The 22084-nt window shown below is 41.7% G+C and overlaps 1 protein-coding gene across 1 annotated transcript in view; it reads left to right on the top strand.

The window, feature by feature from the left end:
* LOC124721602 (protein trachealess-like) overlaps positions 1–22084 on the top strand; it is a 309705-nt gene that overhangs the window by 244887 nt on the left and 42734 nt on the right. The window contains exon 9 of the mRNA XM_047246653.1: positions 18377–18646. Within this exon, the coding sequence (XP_047102609.1) occupies positions 18377–18646 (270 nt within the window). The remainder of the gene's footprint in view (positions 1–18376; positions 18647–22084) is intronic.

Here is a 22084-nt window from a genome sequence, read left to right on the forward strand (position 1 = left end):
TAACTTCCTAACTACCACGCATTCGAACTTACCAGTGTTACTGACGCTCCCTCGTATGACTTGCGTGTCTTTGTTTATTGACAGTGCTTTTCAATGGAGGACACTTTCTTTATTGATGGTCGACTATAGCTCGCAAAAACAGAAAAGCACTTCAAAATTATTCAAGTTATTTTTTCTTGCCTTGTTGACCATTCTACTGTAAAAATTACTATTTTTGTGTGTACAAGGAATTTGTGCAGTGGACCACAAAACTTATATTTCAAAATACACTAAAGCACACTGTCCGTAACAAACTACACTCAATACTGAACCACTGTTTTCCGACACTCCCGAAATTTGTACCCTGCTTTATACGTTTTACTTTTCTAATAGGTCATTTACGTTGAGAACTCTGTCACAAAAGCACTCCAGTCTGTATACAGACGTTTTCAATCATCAGTCACAAAAAATCAAATTTTCAGTTATTCCGCGGCACTTGCGAATAGTTTCTACAATCATATTTTTCTCTGGAGTTCGTAATAGTAAAATGAGCTGTGCTCCCTATGTCACTCGTTCTGAAATTTAGTATTATTCTTTATTTGCATTTCATCGATAACTTATAACCTGCTCTCATGCCACAGTCAGCTGTTACAGACATATGAAGCATCGCCAAGTTCGTTAGTTATCTCAAAAGACGAAAGATTCTCGCTTCAAAAATATCATTGCCCAGAATCGACACGAAAAGGTCTCAAGGGGTGGCGTAAAGGGCGTCACTGAAACCACCCCTTTCCTTGGGGCGTTGATTCCCACACATTTTCGCGGTCAAAAACGACAGTTCGCAGTGCGATGAGTAGAAGGACGACATTGTTGACAAATTTTGACACAGCTGACACCCCCAGACATTTCACCTCTTCTCCAAAGACACTTCGGGACTGTATCTCCATTGAACGTAGTCGCAACCATGTGGACTGCACCGCGACCTCAGATTTTGCTCTTGTGCAAATGTTGCATCCATAATGGACCGTTCAAAACCATTCGACGAAATTTGAACGTGGTCTGAAGTAGCCAATGGTGCTTATGCAGCTTCATCTCTCTTGTTTCGCGTCGTCCTGTGGCCTGACCATGGAGGGGTGCAACATTGGCACAACACATGTATGAATAAATCGGCAAAGTGTCCCTTTAAGACCTCCCCCCCCCCCTTCCGTCCCCAGTTCGACAACAGCCAAGGTGGCACCCTCGCACCTCGCAACTTTATTGAGAAGTTTAAAATGCACCTGTACTGAGACATTCTGTGAAGTAGTCCTAGGCGCCTGCTAGCAGTCATCTGGGATCGGAGGGGTGTCGAAGGGTTGCCTGCTTTCAGGAGCATGGGACTATTACACAGATTGTCTTAATACAGCTACATTTTTAAAATTCTCTGTAAAGATGCGTGGGTGCCACTGTGCGTGTTGTCGAACTGGAGGGCCTTACAAGGTCCCTTTTATGTGTCAACATCATTTTCACCTTTTGAGAGGTTGCATTACAAATTTTCCAAAAGTACTGGGGTTGTTGTAACCCGTTGCGGAGCTGTTCGGCTTCATAGTAAATCTAATTCCGTATTTCCTGCTAGAATGACTGTTTGGAGGAGATTACACATCGGTAGGCAACTGTATAAGTAGTTGTAAATGCCTCATTTTCGAATTACCGTGGTTTTGGCCTCGCATGATGACCTTCAATTTCTCTAGCTGAAATCCGGCTGTGAAGTAAGGCACTAATAATTAATGCCCTAATTCATGTCAGCTGAAGACAGTGTCATATTCTGTCAACAGGAAGACAGTTACCATCCCGAAAGGTAGACTGTGAAGTCTTTATTTACCGATACTCGACTGGTCACTAAATGACACAGCAAATCATGTCCTGGCCATACAGTCTTGTAATATAACCAGACAGTATCCAGCCAGGAGTATATGTACAGTCAGAGTGAGTCTAACTGGAAGCAGAGGTCTTGAACAGCCATCCTCAAGCTCTGTTGATCTCGTTTGCATCCCAATCACTTTCGAGCGTTGCTACAATGCTATTAGAGACAGCTGATGTCGGTTAAAGAGTGGCCTAGAAGCTGATGTCTGCGCCGGCAGGGCTCAACTGATTGCCTGTATGATAATTAAGTATAGATATTATTATTTAAATAAATGCAGTGAAAACCATTTTTCTGTACGTAATTCAATGTTTTGCCTATCCACCAGCTTCCGCACTTGCACTCAACATCATTCTTGCTCCTCTCCAGGAATAGTATTCGACACATTTCGATAGAACGGCACCGTCTGGAGACGGCTCTAATACAGAATGCGTCTTTCTGAAATAACAGACTACTTAGAGTTGCTCATTTCAGCTTAAACTTGGCGTCAAATGTGGAAAGATGTCCAATCACGCCGTAAGAGGTGGAGCAGCTTTAAGACATTGGTCATGTTCTCCGCTAAAGACGATTCACATTTAGGTTCTCGTGACGTCCTTAAAATCGCTTCAAGAGAATGCTGAGATGGTTCCTTGAACACGTTACGATCGATTCATCTATCTGTTTCCCCCTGTCGTTAATGACCTAATTTCCGACCTCCCTTTTTCTCGCACATACCTGTAGAATTTACCACTTCAAGGGCGGTTAGAACCCCATTTACCGATAGGTGTAAAATTTTGTTACTTAGCTTCCCTGTACTTCAGAAACCACTATAGCAATTGACATGAAAATTTTACAGGACATTACACGCTGTATTCTATGTGTACTAAATTAAAATCATTTCATTTGAGCCAGTTGTACAGGAAATACAATTTTTTAAATATATGGTTAAAATTCTGTATAATTTTCCGTATTTGCTCCAAAATAATATTAATTATACTAAGCATTATGTTTTTGTTTTTTTTTTCAGTCGACTCATTGTATCTATGTTGCAACTCATTGAAAACTTGAATACGCTTCGCCACACGGTTCCTAAGATTTAGGGAATAATGCAGCTGAATACTGAATTTTCAGAAACAGTTTCTAAAGCTTTACATGACTTAAACTTTACTATTTTTTTCTCTCTCTCTCTCAGAGGCACTCTGTACCACACCGTGTACCATCCTGTTGATCATTGCCGGCCGAAGTGGCCGCGCGGTTCTGGCGCTGCAGTCTGGAACCGCGAGACCGCTACGGTCGCAGGTTCGAATCCTGCCTCGGGCATGGATGCGTGTGATGTCCTTAGGTTAGTTAGGTTTAACTAGTTCTAAGTTCTAGGGGACTAATGACCTCAGCAGTTGAGTCCCATAGTGCTCAGAGCCATTTGAACCATTTTTTGTTGATCATTTTCCATGGATTACATTCTTTTCTTCCTTCTGCATTCATTACTGGCCATTTTTGCTGCATACTGTGGTTTACCGACGCAAACTGTTTCCATCCGTTGAAGCTCTATGATGCAGTTTGCTCCATGAATTGTCATACGCTATAGCACTTTCACTCTACCGATGTCGCCATCATTAAAAGCAATAACATCATCACAGACCCTCCCCTCCCCTTCAGTTTTAGTGTCTTCGTCCCAACAAAAACAGTTTTTGATATTCGAGTCTATAAGAGATTGTTGAAAAACTCATTTGGATTCTGAGTCTGTCCATGTAAACACGCCAACGAGTCAGGATGTGCCAGGTCTCTGTAAATGGGCTTTATGACCTTCAAGCTGCTTCCCACGTCGGAGGTTCGAGTCCTCCCTCGGGCATGGGTGTGTGTGTGTGTAGTCCACAGCATAAGTTAGTTTAAGTTAGATTAAGTAGTGTGTAGGCGTAGGGACCGGTGACCTCAGCAGTTTGGTCCCATAAGACCTTACCACAAATTTCCAATTTTTTTGTGACTTTCAAGACAGCTACTTGGATGAATCTTTCTCGCTCTGTGACGCTTTGAGTATTGGATGTAGCGATACTTGCACTAGGATTCCCACCGAGGAGGGTTGATGTACTGATTTGCCATCTGTTGACAGTATTTTGTAGAAATGGCTAATACGGTTTTTCTCATTCTGAACAAATCATCAGTATTATTGCTCCCATATCGGTGTTGTATTTCAAAAATAATTTTGCCTGCCAGGTTACCTCTTATGGGCTTACCAACAGAAAGCTTTTCCTCTTTCTTAAACTTACTTTTAGCTTCCTTAGCCTGCTGCCCATCCTCTTCTGAAAGCGATCCATACATACCTATTATATGGTAATCTTATCACCATAAAGCAAAGTTGTCATTACACTGTTGTATACTTCTGAGTTCCCATCACCTGAGAACTTACAGTAACAGACACCTGTTTCATCCACGGGTGGACTGAAAATTTCAACAGCTACAGAGGCCTCGATTAAATCACTTGTTCCTTCATAGTTCCTATCACAGCTACGTCCTGTATGGTTCACTGGTTTGCATTTATAACAATGTTCTGTCAGACTCTGTCAATTATCTTCCTGGTACCCACACTGATCACCATAGAAACAGAATCCTTAGAACTTACACATACAACATGGTTTTATATTGCGTAAACCCACTATATTCTTTTCAACAGTACTACCAATAGAAAAAAATTATTTCGGCTTTGTAATACCGCAATCCACAGCCTTCTATACAGGGTGTTACAAAAAGGTACGGCCAAACTTTCAGGAAACATTCCTCACACACAAAGAAAGAAAATATGTTATGTGGACATGTGTCCGGAAACGCTTACTTTCCATGTTAGAGCTCATTTTATTACTTCTCTTCAAATCACATTAATCATGGAATGGAAACACACAGCAACAGAACGTACCAGCGTGACTTCAAACACTTTGTTACAGGAAATGTTCAAAATGTCCTCCGTTAGCGAGGATACATGCATCCACCTCCCGTCGCATGGAATCCCTGATGAGCTGATGCAGCCCTGGAGAATGGCGTATTGTGTAACAGCCGTCCATAATACGAGCACGAAGAGTCTCTACATTTGGTACTGGGGTTGCGTAGACAAGAGCTTTCAAATGCCCCCATAAATAAAAGTCAAGAGGGTTGAGGTCAGGAGAGCGTGGAGGCCATGGAATTGGTCCGCCTCTACCAACCCATCGGTCACCGAATCTCTTGTTGAGAAGCGTACGAATACTTCGCCTGAAATGTGCAGGAGCTCCATCGTGCATGAACCACATGTTGTATCTACTTGTAAAGTCGCATGTTCTAGCAGCACAGGTAGAGTATCCCGTATGAAATCATGTTAACGTGCTCCATTGAGTGTAGGTGGAAGAAACTAAAATGAGCTCTAACATGGAAATTAAGCGTTTCCGGACACATGTCCACATCTTTTCTTTATTTGTGTGTGAGGAATGTTTCCTGCGAGTTTGGCCGTACCTTTTTGTAACACCCTGTATAAAAAGTTACCGACGTTATTTGCTATTGAAGTAACGCGTGTAAAAATTTGCAGATGATACTTAAAAAAAATAAAATACTTCCCATGCGAGTTTGTGATTTATATGCCATTTTAGTAAGAAAATTAAAAATTTTATAATGGGTCAAAATCTGAAAATGTCAAAAATAAATCTATTCTAACTCACCTTAAATTAAAAAGAAGAGAGATATCTCCAAATAACTGATGAATATTCTAAGTCTTTTTACACTAGCTGCAATGTTGTTTCTTGCAATCGGTAGAGAGATTTTGGCGGCAAAATAATAGATCGCTGCTGCGTGCCGGCCGGAGCGGGTGGCGTGCAGCCGGTATGAATGGGTGTCCGCGCGGTGGCGTTGTAATGAGCGTGGTGCAGGTCGCGGCCCACCGCAGCCGCCATTCGCACTCGCAGCACGTGGACGTGGACGCCTCACGTCCAGACGCTCACGTAGCGCGCCGCTCACGACAAGCCGCTTTTTGTTCCCTCCGCCCGCCCGATTTCGCCCAAGTTCACGTCCGCGCCCTCGCGCCTGCCGCCTACCGCACGCCCCTAACCCTTCCGAATGCTTGTCACTCCCATCGTCGCCGCGTTGAGCGTTACTGCTCGGGATCAGTGCTCGACCCATCGGATCTGATGTTACAGTATCGGCTCTTGTGGCGTTCCATTACTGTTTTTATACCCATGCCAAGAGAGAAAGAAACAAAGAAAGAGAGACGGACAGTCGCTAGTGTGGTGTTCAGTCCGAAGACTGGTCTGATATAGCTCTCCACGCTAGTCTATCATGTGCAAGCCTTTTCATCTCTGCACAACCACAGAAACGTACTTACTGTACTCGAGCTTTTGTCTCCGTATACAATTTTTACCCAATCTACTCCAACCCACACATACATACTTCCATTAAAGGCGTCCGAAAAGGCCTCGGAAGGCCCAGCGGCACCGACTGACCGCCGTGTCATCCTCAACCTATTGGATTGGGATATGAAGGGGCACGGGGTCATCACACAACTCCCCCGGCCGTTGTCAGTCAAGTAGCTGCTGAATTTCCTCACAAAGGTTGAGTGCATCCCGTGTTCCAACAGCGCTAGGCGGACTCAGGCGGTCGCCCATCTAAGTGCTAGCCCAGCCCGACAGTGCTTGACATCGTTGACCTGTCTGGAACCAGTGTTACCACTACGGCAAGACTTTTCGCTTACTTTCATTACGAAACTGATTGTTCCTTCACGCTTCAGAGTGTTTCCTATCAACACATCCCTTCTTTTAGTCAAGATGTACCATAAATTTCCTTTTTCTCCGTTTCGATACAGTACCTCCTCATTAGTTATTCGATCTACCTATCTAATCATCAGCATTCGTCTGTAGCACAATACTTCTAAAGCTTCTATTTTCTTCTTGTCTGAACAGCTTATCGTCCACAGTTCATCGCCCTACAAGGCTATACTCCTGGCGGATAGCTCCAGAAAGATATTTTAACACTTAACAGTACATTAGATATTAACCGATTTCTCTTTTTCAGAAACCCTTTTATACTATTTCTGTTCTGCATCTTATATTATCTCTATTTCGGTCATGATCAGTTGTTCAACTGCCCAAATACCAGAATTCATCGACTACTTTTAGTGTATGATTTCCTAATCTAATTCCCTCAGCATCGCCTGATTCATTCGATTACATTCCACTTCATTTGTTTTATTTTTGTTGACGTTCATTTTATACGGTCTTTTCAAGGCATTGTCCATTACATTCAACTGCTCTTGCAAGTTCTTTGCCGTTTCTGACAGAATTACAGTGTCATTGGCAAACTGTATACTTTTTATTTCTTCTACCTGAACTTTAACACACTTTTCAGATTTCCCCTTGGTTTCCTCTATTGCATGTTCAGTGTACATATTGAACATCATCTGCAATAGGCTACACCCCTGTCTAATTCACTTCTCAACTACTGCTCCCCTTTCATGCCTTTCGACTCTTATAACTGTAGTTTGATAAAAGAAAACTTTTCACCTCTGTATATTACCCTGATACCTTCAGAATTTCAAACAACGTCTTCCAATCAACACTGTCAAAAGCTTCCTCTAAATCTACAAATGCTATAAACGTAGGTTTCCTTTTTTTTCGGTTCCTTCTGAAAGAAGCCAAAGGGGGAATGGCATCACGTGTTTCCGTATTTGTCTGGAACCCAAACTGATCTTCTCTAAGGTTGGCTTCTACCAGTTTCTCAAATATTCTATAACTAATTCGTGGCACTACTTTCATGCCAAGACTTCATAAACTGATGGTTCAGCAGTATTCAGACATGCCATAACATATCTTCATTGGATTAGGAATTATTAGGTTCCTCTCGAAGTCTGACGGTTTTTCTCCTGTCTCAGATACATTGCCTGACAAAAAACGAGCACCCAGAAGACATGGTTGGCAGTCAATGCAACTTCGTACACATACACAACATTAGCAGTAAGAATGATCAAAGTTGCAATTCTCTGTGACAGGAAGAAGAGCCACCAGAGCTAACTACTGTTGCTTGTATTTAGCGTTGTTACCAGGCATGGTAGGATAAACAAAGCAGTGTGAACAGCATCAGATGTTGAGTAAGCACCGTGAAGGACATGGAGCTGCTGCATACTTGTGAGAGATAGTTGTTGCACGCCAAATAGTTTTGGAGTGGACAAAAAAAAAATAATCTGACTGGAACTACATCCAAGTGTAGCATGCCTGCATCCCTACCTTGTATGTAGTGGTTGAATAACGAGTATAAACACTAAGAAACGTGGAAACACAAGCAAGCAAGGAGCACAGTGCCACAGATTGTGCGAGGGAGCGTCGGGAACACCGGATTCAGCACCACTGTAGAGGAGGCGTAACAATATTCTGTGACGAGGCAGTGTGGAATAACTACACCTAAATACTATGTAAGAACGGTTTTCATACTGTAAACCTTGCATAACAGAACGCTCTGAAACTCTGAAACTAAACATTAGTTCAGCAGATAAGGCCGACATGCTCGAAAAACTGGAGCACATATGGGCACCCGTACAGGGGAATCACGTCATTGACTACTACACAGCGCTCCCCTTCCTTCCAGTCGGGATCAGAGTCTGGTCATCCCACCGGCATCACTGATACCTATGGAAAACCAGCTCCTTTGGTTGCAGGATGACCCGCTGTCATATGACGAAGTGTTGCCGGCCATTGCCAGTTTAGAGTCTACTTCTACAAGTCGGCAGCAAACTAGCTGTGGGGGAAAACTTCAACTCTGTGAGCTGCTATTCCTGCATGTCACAACGGTGACTGACAACATGATGGCCGTGCAGGTCTTCTCTGGACGAAGAATTAATGTCTGACTGCAAGCTATCCAATTTGAGAGCAGGGCGTTCCTTGGCAGCACAAATACCGCAATACTAGCAGTATGCTGGGATCGCCCCTCAAGCTGTCCTCCATGTCACTGTTGGGATTTCCATGTTTTCGCTGTCACGACAACTCTCATCAGGAGTGTGTAGATACCTGGAGGCAAGCAAGCCTAATTGCAACTACACTCAGCGAGTGTGCTGAGGCTTCTGCTGACATGCTCAGTCACACTAGGCTGTGAAGATATGCCTGCCGCTGCTCTACCCTGCATGAGGCCACGGAACTGACTGCGTTTGACACTAGGGGCAGATTCCATGGTGGGTGCACCACTCAGAATGTTTCTGTGACGCGGACGCTGCAAGGCTGCTAGAAACTGTGCCGAGGAGGAGACTGAATCACGTAAAACTCTCAATAATAAATGAATGCTAATTTAATGCTGTCTCACTGATGTCTTGGGCGTGACACAGGTCTCACCACATCCTTTCTGGTTGACTGTCCTGAACCTTCATAGGGGGTCACATCCACTGAAACGCCGCATAGTGTTATCACCATCTAACAGAATTTGAAAGGGGCCTCATTGTGGATCTCCATTTGGCCAGCTAGTCTAGTCGATGAATATCCAGATTTGCGGGGCATTCGGATGTGACAGTGGCCTCATGATGGACTGCATGACAACGTGAGGGCAGGCATACTCATCGTCAAGGTTGTGCTCCACCATGACCGACCACCTCAAAGGAGTATTATCGTAGTGCGGACCAAGCACATTGTAATCCTTTTGCATCTGCACATGCTATCCGAGAAAAAGTAATGAACTTCCTGCAACATTCTGTGTCATCCGACACCATTGATCAGAGACTAGCAGCAGCCATACTAAATTATTATATTTCCATGTGTAAGCTGCCGTTAACACAACAACACAAACGGCTGCGTTTGGAATGGTGCCGTGATCGTGAAGCACGGACTGCTGCTCAATGGCACTGAACTGTGTTCAGCGATGAATCGCGGTTCTGCACTATCCTGGATAACCATTGTCGGCGGGTGTAGCGGCGACCTCAGAAGATGTCTCATGCTTCCAATATTTTGGAGAGCCGCAACGGTGTTATTTGTGGTGTCATAGTGCCGGGAGCCATCGGATATCACTTCAGGTCACGTCTCTCAGTGATTGAGAGATCTCTGATGGCAGAAGGATATGACAAAGATATTCTGCGTCCTCATGTGTTAACTCTCATGCGGTAATATCGTGGTGCCATTTTTCAACAGGACAATGCTTGTCCACTCACTGCACGTGTCTCTGTGCTCTGTGTGCTTGATGATGAGGTACTCACGTGGGAAAGATACCCAGGTCTGTCCTCGATATAACATATGTGGGACCAGCACAGAAGTCTATTCCGTCCCATTCAATTCCGTATCTAGTATATCAAGAACCATCTGGGGGCTAGCTTGGTCAGGAGAAGTTACGACGGCTTTATAAATCCGTTCCTTACCAAATCAATGTATGCATCAAGGCCAGATAAAGTGCAACGTCACACTGATAAGAAGGCTCATGCTGCCAATTATTTGTAAATTTGACCCATCTTCGTAATCACCAGAGTAACATTACATATCTCCTCAGTTTCTTGAAGTTTCCTTTCGTTTTCTCCCCTCTTCCGGGTGGTTCACTTGTTATGTCAGGCAGTGTATCTTGCGCACTTGAGTTTCTCCCGGTGTATAAAATGCCCAGACACCTTATAGTACACAGTCGGGTGACGTTTCAACAACCGTCAAGTTGAAGATGTCACCTGCATTTCCGTAAATTGTTCGTAGGTGGAATAACTTTTTTTCATAGCTGGATCCTAAGGCTGTCAATAATTCTGAGGGAATGTCGTCTATTCTAGGGGACTTGTTTCTAATAAGGGCTCTGTCAAATTCTTCACATAGTATCATATCTCCTATCTTATCTTCATTTGCTCCCTCTCTCTTATAAGCTCGACATAAATTGAGTCATCCCAAACCAAAATCGTCTTATCCAGTCTGACGTAAATATGATGTTAACAGTATTTATCTGTGTTATTTGCTTTGCTACAGACTTCAACACTCCTTTCACTCTACTAGACTGGATAGTTCGTCATTAACTTCAAATGTATTCGGCACCATAAACGTAAAAAAACATTGTTTAATGTTTCATCGCCAGGCATTGAGATACAACTTCATGATTATAAGTTCTAGATAAAACATTAAGTTTATTTTCACGTTGGCTACATTCACATTCTATTGTCAGAATAAATGCATCATGTAAAATTGGAACAGTTTCACTTTACAATAGTATTTTGCGTTTGCGCTTAACCATATAAACAAGAATCATGTGGGCGTCCTCATCTTTGAGACCAGCTAATCTCTCTACGTTAGCCGTACAAAATATTTCTTATGTCTCACCACATATTGATTTACACGCCCCTGCGCAATTTCCACTGGCGCATACAACGATCACAGGTGAGGTGAGCAGCTGCAGACCTCTCAGGAAACTAGCTGTCACTGCCACGATCAGGAGTCAACCAACAGCCTGTAACTGAATTTTAGGCTGTTTTAATATTCTTAAAGAGTAAGATTTGACTGGATCATTCTGATTACTGACTACATGATGAGAATGAGGATTGACAGAGAGCAACTCTTTTTCCTGGAAATGCGAGCTACATCTCACATTGTCATTGATATCATTTGTCCTCCGTCGTCTTGCTCTTCAGTAGAGTCCTCCACCACAGCCTGTCCTGTTGGTCATACTTGCCCTGATGTTCTGCACAGCCTAATAGCTACTTTGATAGCTTGTGCTGAATCTTTGTGATACCACCTGGAAGTGAACCCACAAACTTCTCTAAGGGTACCAGTTTCGTGACAATATGTGTATATTCATTTCATCTGTCAGAATTTCCGTGCCAGCGTGGCCTGCAGTGGGTGCGGCTGAATTCACCTCAATCAATAGCCGCCACGAGTGGCTCGTCAGAATACATGTACGCGTGAATTCGCATTGTGCCGTTCATCACGGAACGATTATCTGCAGCATTAACAACATTAGCCTGCTTCTTTCTGTCCATCTCAGATATTGTTAACCACGCAGTGGGTACATCTGCTGCAACTGTCATCACAAGCACCAGAACGCTTAACATCAGGATAACAAGTGCGTTCAATTAGGATTTCTGGTCTTTTGGTAAGGATAAGATTACTGCTATTGTCTCTATCGTCCAAGCTCTAACTTCCGTAGAAAAAATTATGAATTTAGGTTTCAGAATGTCACTAAACTTTCTTTTATATTTCACTATCTTTACGTCAGCCTATAAAATATGGGTAGGGCCCAACGTTAAGATTTGGATTTCAGTAACTTTTTATTTCCACTGCATATTCAGCATCTCTCACTCAAAATGAAGTTAATAAGTCCACACATCACTCTACCTGTCAGAGAAGACCTCTTTTTCGCAGTAATCTTTGTTGATGATTCCTCACGAAGAAGAAAAAGTGAGAACGGAAATTCGTATTTCATCAAAGTCTGAAGACCGAAAATGATGAATCAGATTTAGTTCTGTCAGATACCATTGCCTCTTATGACAATATGAACATAGAGCAAGGAGAAATATCTACATTAACAAAAAAAGTTAATCTCCTAAAGGAATGATCTAACTGAATCATCCTTTTGCCCCTGTGCTTCCTACGGCTGAGTACTTAAACAAGATATTCCATTACCTGCATTGTCCAAACTTGCTGAAAATTCTTGCTCTTGCCACCACATATTCAACACGATGTAGTATCATACTAGGATGCAACTGGACTGACGGTTTGTTGAATTCTGTTATATTTATAATAGAGACTCATACTATCCTAAAAGACCATTTTCATTCACTTTTTCTACTCCTTCCGTGTAATCAGTTTCATCAGTATCTCTTTATAAGGAACGGAGTGTAAAACAAGTATCACACATTTGGTTCAATAAGTTCAGTCCACATTTCTGACCATATTAAACTACCTCAATTAAAGGTGGATCATACAGGCAAGACAGGCAGAAGTTACTGACGTGGGAAGTCGTAGAGTCACTCCAGAGCTTTGGAAAAGAAACAAAACCGTAGAGATAAAGACGCATTTGGACGTTAACAAGAGGACTTGAAAGCAAAAGAAAGCTGTAGGTTTTCGGCGTATTAGAGTTTTATGCAAGGCAGTAATTCGAGAGCAGTGATCCTCTAGCAGTATTATCCGAGAGCGTGTAACGGACTTTCCTGCTTTACGTATCCAGTATATGTCCCTTAACATTTCTACAGCTACCTGTCTCCTAACAGGTCTTTCAATTCTTTTATCATAACAGAGCTGCAAATTATTGGTTCCTGACTGTTCTTCCAATACCTTTCGGCTGCATTTTGTAAAGCTAGAATCCAGTTCCAGGGCGGGACATAGCTAAAACCATCGCAGAGGCTCATTAAAGCAAACGTTGATCTGACGAAACGAAAATTTCTTTCAGGTAAAAAGACGAAATACGATATTGCAGGAAACAATCTCCAGCGAAGTGGCGAAAATAATGTGCGTGGGGAGGAGACCATAAAAATCGTCCATGAAGAACTTTAGGGAGCTCATAATGTAAGGACTGAAGGATACAGGAGCTGCGGCGAAAAAAGCTGGATTACTGTATTAGAAATCCATATACAAGGATTTCGGCGTGTTAGATTCTCTCGATAGCCTTTCACTTGTCTACATGTTACACTTTCTGAAAACGCCACCGTTGAAGACTAACGAAAACATAAGTAGAGTCCGTACCTCTTACAGACTACAGTGAGCGGACAGCGCTCTCTTTTTAAAATTCCACCTGCCGCGACACACAGATACCGCAGCGTGCTACGAATGCCGTGACGCGATTTGAGCAGGATGGGAATTGCTAATTTAATTAGCGTTAATAACACACCGACCTACCTCCGACGGATTTCAGTCTGCCAAGGAAAAAGAAAAGAAGCAGGCCGCGTCTCGAGGAGGAATTCAGTTAGAGTGTGTGTGAGGGAAATTTTTAATGTGTTTTATGTTTTATTCGGCGTGTCCGCGGAGCCGGGCGGGCGCGCGCCGCTGGGGTATTTTTAAGCGCTATTTGGCCAATTTCCACACTTTTGTCCACGAGCCGCGCGGCTTCTAACCCTCCCTCATCCCCTGTGCGCACTTTTTGTGTGTGTCGGAACGAGGACTATTGAATTGTTGGTGCGATTGTAGAGGGCGGCGCTTGCGTATGCAAGTCGCGCGCGCGGGCGGATGTGCCGCACATCTCAAGTTGTGGCGCGTCCCCCGCCGTCCGACGAGCCCGCTCCACTCGGCTCGCTCTGCTACGTTCATAAACAAATTCGCCTTAATTCTCTTCCCCGTTTTTGTTGCCCTTTGATTATTCTACGTTCGGGAGCTCTGAACCGTGAGAAGGCCTTACCGCGAAGTTATATTGCTGCCATCTGATAGGGAATCGCGCACAAAATGATTCACAATTTCATTGGGAAGCTTTCGGTCTTAAAGCTGAACTGCTATACCAAATGCGCCACGTGTCAGATTTGTTCGAGTGTAAAGGTCTGAGTTATCGTTGTGTCATATTGAGGGTGAAACGCGTAAGGTGTAACACCACTTTTATATCGTGAACCGTACAAGATATCGAAAGGAGAGTGTCAAGGAAATGAAAAAAACGAGTACAGCACATCTGTTAATGTAGGTAGTAAAACACCTATCAAAAGTATCCTATAAACGTGCTCAAATTGAAAGGTAAGGTGGCCGGAATATGTATTGCGGTTTAAGCAGTGCCAAGTGGGTCTCTCTTACCAGGCAACAAGAATAACAATTTTGAAATCGCGGTATTTGTTAACTATGTGCAGAGCTGTGGATCCGCTTCCAAACAGTCTGGTTTGCTTCATTTCTTTCGTAAATGATGCAAGGTGACTGTCTCTGCAAAATTTCGAAGAAATATTTCCATTTTGAAAACAAGAGTTCACAATGAATCATGTAACCTATGGGAAGCAATAAAAGAACTAAAAGTTAAAGATAAGGTTAAAGTACGTGGCTTTTTTAATGTGAAATATCTTCTATTGACACTGTAACATGAATTTCCTGAAACATGCAGCCTCGCGAGAACTCTTAAGTCAAGTCTTTACAAATATTTTGATTGTCCCGAAAGTTGTTATTCAGTACGTCTTGTTCCGCAATGTTTGTAATGGCGCCTTGGCTCTAGCTCTTTTAAGAAAAAATTAGTTATTCTGCAAAATCTCTGAGACATTGGATTGTAAAGCAAATGTCCAGTTGCCATGGAAGTTAATGCTATAACATAGAACGGAACTATTTGCATGGACATAGAGAACTTTGTGAATCTTGCTTTAATTCTCTTTTCTGGAAGAGAGTTTTAATCTCGAATTGTTCGCTGTATTTTTAAAATAACCGAAAGTAATTTTCTCACAGTTTCCTATCTTAGCGTAAAACAATAGTACAATAATGTGTACGTTGCTACGTAGTTCATCATCACTGCCTCGTCATCTTATACAGTGAGTAAATGGAACGTGTTGTAGCATCAACCAATAGTCTCCGAGTAAGATTTCTTTTTCGTCTGCACATATTTACCGAGGCTGATTGCTGCTGTAAGTTTCATCGTCATCGATTTTATTTAAATAATACTTCTGACTGGGATGACAAGTTTCCATGAATACATAAGTTTAAAGTAAATCCCTCTGCATCTTCATACAGAGATCTTGACACACATGTCTAGTCTAACTACACAGCGCAGTGAAGGCGCATATAAGAAACTGTAACGGAAGTTTCAAGCAGTGAAATCCAAAATACAACACGTAAGATCTGTTTTGGGAATTTATGTATACAAAACTTTTCTACAAAACGAAGTATTTTTCTTTGAGTTTCCGATCATGTAAATCGAAAACGAACGAGAACAGAATTTATCAGCTGACATATAGCGAAGTTCATAATCTTAGCAGCAAAGATATAGCATATGACGGCACAAGGAAACCAACAAGAACAAATGTAACTTTCATTTCATTATTTCACTCTTTGTCTGCCATAGCTATTGTTATTGTAGCTTGCATTACGATATCCAGAATCGAAAAGTATTTAGATTCTTTCCGTGTCGAAGCCCATATACTAATATTAGCATGAAAACTTTCCATCGTGTGTCACGTCACCTCTCGTAGTACTTAGAAACATACAAAAGTTTTCATTGAGCCTCTTCTCAGCATGGTTCGTGACTTGTAACCAGTGGAAAGAAGTACCTTTTAACTTAAAACTATTATCAGTGTCTAGACGGGCGTTGTGGTTATTTTACTCGTAGAGCAATTTCTTTTAAGGTCTTCTGTTCATTTATTATTGGCTGCGCTCAGAAATCGAATCTTTCAAAAAAACATACATGGACTCACGTCTTCTGCCTTAAATAATTTTGCTTTTGTGCTTATTTCATGCTCGTCCTCCCTTTTACTGTGAAATGAAATGGCTGCAGTGTGTTAAAAAGTCCTCCTTAGCGGTTCATTTCTCGACGAAATAGGAAATAAATTCTGCGCTTTCCCTTTCATATAATTTCCACGTATAAAAATTATAGATGGTATGTGGATTTTATGGCTGCTTGACTATGGTGAAATAAGGAATGTAGGAGGGCTTTAAAAGATAAGAAAATGTCCATTTATTTACGTAACCACGTACAAAATATAACAAAGTAATAGAGTCAGCGGGGGTGGAATACTCTAATGTAAGTTCAAGAATAATTTTCAGACGACCGTTATCAAACATTTTTGACTATTGTTATCCAAAAATTGTACAAAAAATCTCGAGATGTGGAAAGGCAATCTTAGCACTACTTCCTGTTTCTGGTTGTTGTCGAAAAACGCCATACGACGCATGATGTTAGTTAAGCTAACTCCGAGAAATTCCGTGGTTAATACTTCAACTGATCAGTGATTGTACTTCCCTGTGATGATTAAGTGTTGTTTCATCTATTACCATTGATCAAAAGAAGAATCTGCGTCCAGCGAGAGCCAAAAATGAAAAAAATACGATATAAGTTTAATGTAATGTTTAATACAAACGGGGGAAAAATAGTTATTGCGAAGACCCAGCTGAGGACTTATGCAGAGCTATATTCTCAAAAAGCAGACAGAATGTTGGATTCTATTCCTTTCGTTGTGCGCACAAGAGGCAACACGAACTCATTCCTGTTGCTGGAAAACATAGAGTACTCTGCTTAACCACATTACTTCTCATGTGTACTTTATTGTGGCTCACACAACACTTAAAAATTTACAATGGTTTCATAATTTTTCAAATTTTTTATCCACAAGATTCTAGATCTTCTTCATTTAGTATTACATCAGAGTCAGTGCAAAATGAACATGAGTTATGATGTATCTCGTTTGATACGTCATGCCAGATATTGCAGTTGTCTGCTCAGTGTACTTAGAATGTTCAGAGTCTCATGTAGAACACAGATGAACTGGAGGTAAAATGTGAGCCAGGTACCCTGAAAACTCAAATTTTCCATGCCACTGTCAGAATATATATGGCAAACTACATTTTCGATAATATGGCTGCATGGAAGTATGCATATACGTGAAGACTACTTCCCGCAAACATTTCATTGAGATTGGTTAACATTTACGATAAAAAAGAGGCCATTGAACTAAGAAAAACAAACTTACGGGAAAATGGATTTTAAAATGTTATTAAAAAATGAATACTCGTACAAGACACATACCCATTAACATTCACCAGCACCATACGTTTTCCCTTCCTGCTCTAGTAAGGCTTCCTCTTTTGTGTTTTCAAGACAAGTTAGCCTTTTCCTTTAGTTTTTCGTTCTTCAGGCAGCAAAAAAAAAAAATGGTTCAAATGGCTCTGAGCACTATGGGACTTAACATCTGAGGTCATCAGTCCCCTAGAACTTAGAACTATTTAAACCTAACTAAACTAAGGACATCACACACATCCATGCCCGAGGCAGGATTCGAACCTGCGACCGTAGCGGTCGCGCGGTTCCAGACTGAAGCGCCTAGAACCGCTCGGCCACCAGCGACCGGCTTCAGGCAGCATCTTGTGGCCTGCTTGATCCGTCATTGATCTCTAAACAAGCAGATCTTGTTCTGGGAAGGTGATAAAGCAGTGCTGCTTTTTTCAATCTTCATATACCCCATACTGTACAGAGAAACAGCTTCTAGAAGACCCCAAAGATGTTCCTTTTTCTTTTCTTTTTTTCTTTGGGACACTTGAACCAAATGATACTGCGCCAACTTTCATTTGAATTTTGAGTCTTGCTGTCAGCGCATCTTGTCAGCAGTGAATCAGATGCAAGTCTCTCATAGACAGGTACTATCTTGACAACACTGAAAGATGTGACGCTCTTGTAATTCGAATAGAGACAAATCGTTTTTGGATCTGAGAGTAAATACTCTGAAGATGTGAAATAGGCAATCAAATTTTTTCGAGAAAAAACTGATGTTTTAGGCACAATCTTCAGGCATCGCATGGCAGAAAACCGTTTCACCTTAGAGGCTGAACGACATTGGTTCTCCTTGTGACGTATGCCATACGACTCTCTCTCTGTCTCTCTTTACGTGGATATTCACACTGTTCTGACCAGCTTCTGTATATACTCGTATGATTCCTTTCATGTCAGCTTATAACTTGACTGTCGTTTCTCGTTCGGTTGCAGTGATCAACAAGGGGCAGGTGATGACGCAGTATTACAGGTTAATGAACAAGAGCGGAGGCTACACGTGGGTGCAGACGTGCGCCACCGTCGTCTGCAACTCGAAGAACGCAGACGAGCAGAACATCATCTGCGTCAACTACATTATCAGCGGACGCGAGTACGAGAACGTGGTGATGGACTGCTGCCAGATGGACGACGCCGTGCCGCAGACAGTCAAGAGGGAGGACAACGACCCCGAGAACCCCTCTCCCGACGCCGACAGGCCCGGCGGTACGTTGCAGACACTCGCAGCTGCATTTACAGTCTAAGTTTCGCTTCTCAGTATGTGTTTTCGGCTCCCTACTAGTCTCACAAAACCCTTCCAGGAAGGAAAATTTATGCAGCATGCCACCCTTGCAGACATACTGCTCCATGTCCTCCTCTGTTTACTTCACCAAGTAGTCAGAGTGGAAGAGAATTTTACCGACAAACTTTCAGATATATAGTCTGTAAGATTGTTATTAGGTAACAAAGATTAATCATTCCTTACGTACTGTCTGGTCTGATACCGACGTGCTGCACAGGCATGTCATTGAGAAGCGTGGTAGATGTCTACTAACGGAAGGAAGGAAGATTTGGGCTTAACGCCGAGGTCATTAGAGGCGGAACACAAGCTCGGAATGTTGGAGAGATTAGGGAGGAAATTGGCCATGCTCCTTAAAAGGAATCACTCTGGGGTTTGCCTGGAGTTATTTAGGGAAATCAAGGAAAATCTAAGTCTGAATGGTCCGACGCGGATTTGAACTGTCATCCTCCAGAATGTGAGTCTATTGTGCTAACCATTGCACCTGCGCTAATAGATGATAAGGAAGATAAATTTTATGCTCGCCATTTCTGACATCTGTACTGTTACCTCATGAAATCGTAATTGCATTAGAGAAGAGAAAAATCAAAGAACTGTGCCATCAATAAAACAACCCTGGCGTAAAACAGACAGTCCTACGTGTACTGATGCTCCATACACATACCAACAGCTGTTCAAAATGTTAACTTACAACATCACGACAAACTGTATAGATAGTCCTGCGAGCTGCAGAAATTTGTTTTCATACCTAGCAATCAGGCCGATAGAAGCGTTGAGACGAATCTCGTACACAAATCTGTTCGCACCATCTTAGGAACAAATGGTCGTCAGTGCCATATCACTCGAAGCGCTGCGAAGTAGGATATTCCCTAACACAACCTGGTAAGCTTGCGGCCAATACTGCATACTGAAACGGTCTAGGCACTAGGCAATGGTACTATAATACCAAAAGTAAAAAAAAGGTGAAATAGTCGAAGATAAACCCAATTAATTTGTAATGAATCGTAGGACATCATCATATATTTATACTAAAACGGACAGAAATGGCCTATGAATAACTTCTGAATGTATGCCAGTAGAGTTCACTCCCTCTTGCGAAACGACGAGAAAACCAGTATGAGTAGATGTGTTCACATAGGACCTGAGCAATTGATGTTAATTACCTCCCTCCTTGAAAATTGCAGAAAAATGCAGGATAATGTACACTGTTTCACACCTACACTAGTAACCTCAACATGATTCAATTTCAAGGATGGTACCCCTAGATACAATGTTTTAAGGAATTCCGTGTACTTTGACATATTCTATATTAGCGTTAAAATATACCTCTGGTAACACAATAGAGAAATACGTTGCAGAGGTGTTCATCCAGTATCAAAACCTGGCGCTATGATAAGAACCCGTTTTAGTACTGTCTTAGAATCACCCAATATTACAAAATTTCTCACAAAAAATTGACTTTTTAAAACAGTTTATAATCACCTTGATTTTGGGATTATATCCCTAGCAGCATCCGCTTATAATTCTAATTTGTTAATGTGCAAATTTCTCTATCCATTAACCTCTTTGCAAGTGTGAAAATGTGATCCTAACGATGTTAGAATCTCTTAATCTAGGTTAGCTATCAGTGACGGCACACTTACAGGATCGATGAGGAGTAGGTAAATAATAAAGTAATCAAACAATTTTTAAAAATCGAGATTAATATTAACACTATCACATCAAAATTTTGATTGTTTTCTAAAATCGAAGAAAATCAGGCTACCATACATCAAATTTGACACAACTGAAATAATAATCAGACAAGTCCTGTTATTTAGAGACTTTAGTCACAAAAACAGCAGATGCTCGAGATAAAAAAAGAATTACAACTGCAAAATATTGTTTAATGAAAAGAGAAACTGTTAGGAAAGAAATTACTCAATGTGGAAGGGAAGAGAGAGCGTATCACGACGTTTGTGTGGAATATGCTGCTCTATGGTGGTTGAAGCTTGATTTAAAGGCGATTGAGATGTGATTGTGAGAAAACTAAGGGTGGTCTGTTATGAAAATATGCAAAAAGGATCTGCACTGAAGTGACTTTAAAATAGTTAAAGAAGGAAGTAATTTCTATGGCTACTTTTCAAGAGACGAAGACAAAATTTTTAACAATTTATTTATAAACAGTATTTCTTACAAATATTTCAGAAGGAAAAATCAGAGGTAAGAAAAACAGCAAGATAGAATCAAAAAAATACTGGACGAAACAATAATTTTACGTTATTAAGGAATGAAAGGAACAGAACAAAGCAGAGAGGAATGGTTTCAACACGGCATGGCCTTTAGGTGACTGAAATAAAGAAAAACATGGAAACTCAAATTTAATATGATATATAATTAATTTCAAATTCTCCGCTTTATTTACATTTAAAACTATGTGCATCGTTGGTTACGCAGTCGTTTCAGTTTGTTGTCAGGCTCCAGTAGTGCAGTGATAACTACGCTCAAGGGGGCCGGGGCCTGAGTGACAGTAATGACACGTCGGCCATTATGTGCCGGCTGTACTTGGAGTCGAGTCACAAATGTAATTTCCGTCCGTGGATCATTCTGTAACAGAGAAGGCACATGGCCTTAATCTCAACCCACCCTGCCTGATTTGCATATCGGAACCGAATGCATTAGAAGACGCCCCTTTCCACAATACGCATTTAACCTGGTTCTCTCCTTGTAGTTGATATAACGTGAATTTAGCTTAGACTTAAATGAGAACTACTTGCTAGTTGATGAGTATCACATGACTGAGATACTGTTCTCATTTCTGCTATTTCTCATTACTTTCATCTTTCTTCGACTTACTCTAAACCCACAGTCTGTACTCATTGGACTGCTCATTCCAGTCAGCAGGTCATGTAATTCTTCTCCACTTTCACTGAGGATAGGAGTGTCATCAGCGAATCTTATCATTGGTATCCTTTCACCATGAATTTTAATTCCACTCTATCGTTATAGTTTACCCGTATTTTTCTCAGAATTTCGAACATCTTGCACCATTTGACATCTAATGGAAAAGTGCTCATTGTTCTTAATGTATGCTTTTTACTGCTCATGTTACTAGACACTTTTGTCTTGTTTCGGTCGGTACTGCCGCCTCTGAAAGTTTGTCGGTGGAGTTATAGTTCGCCCTATTTCTTATGACATGGCATTCGAACAAATGTAAGTTCCTGATTCGCTTGTAAAGTGTGTCTGTCCGCTAAGAGAAACTTATTCTAAATGTTTTCCTATTGAAAATCACTCTGTCCATTTACTGGGGTAGGTAGTTTGCAGATGCAGCACACCTGCTTAGTAGACTCAGCTAGTTCGGTGAGATCGTGTCGTCCAAGGGCCAG

Source organism: Schistocerca piceifrons, chromosome X, assembly GCF_021461385.2.
Source record: "Schistocerca piceifrons isolate TAMUIC-IGC-003096 chromosome X, iqSchPice1.1, whole genome shotgun sequence".
NCBI classification, from domain to species: Eukaryota; Metazoa; Arthropoda; class Insecta; order Orthoptera; family Acrididae; genus Schistocerca; species Schistocerca piceifrons.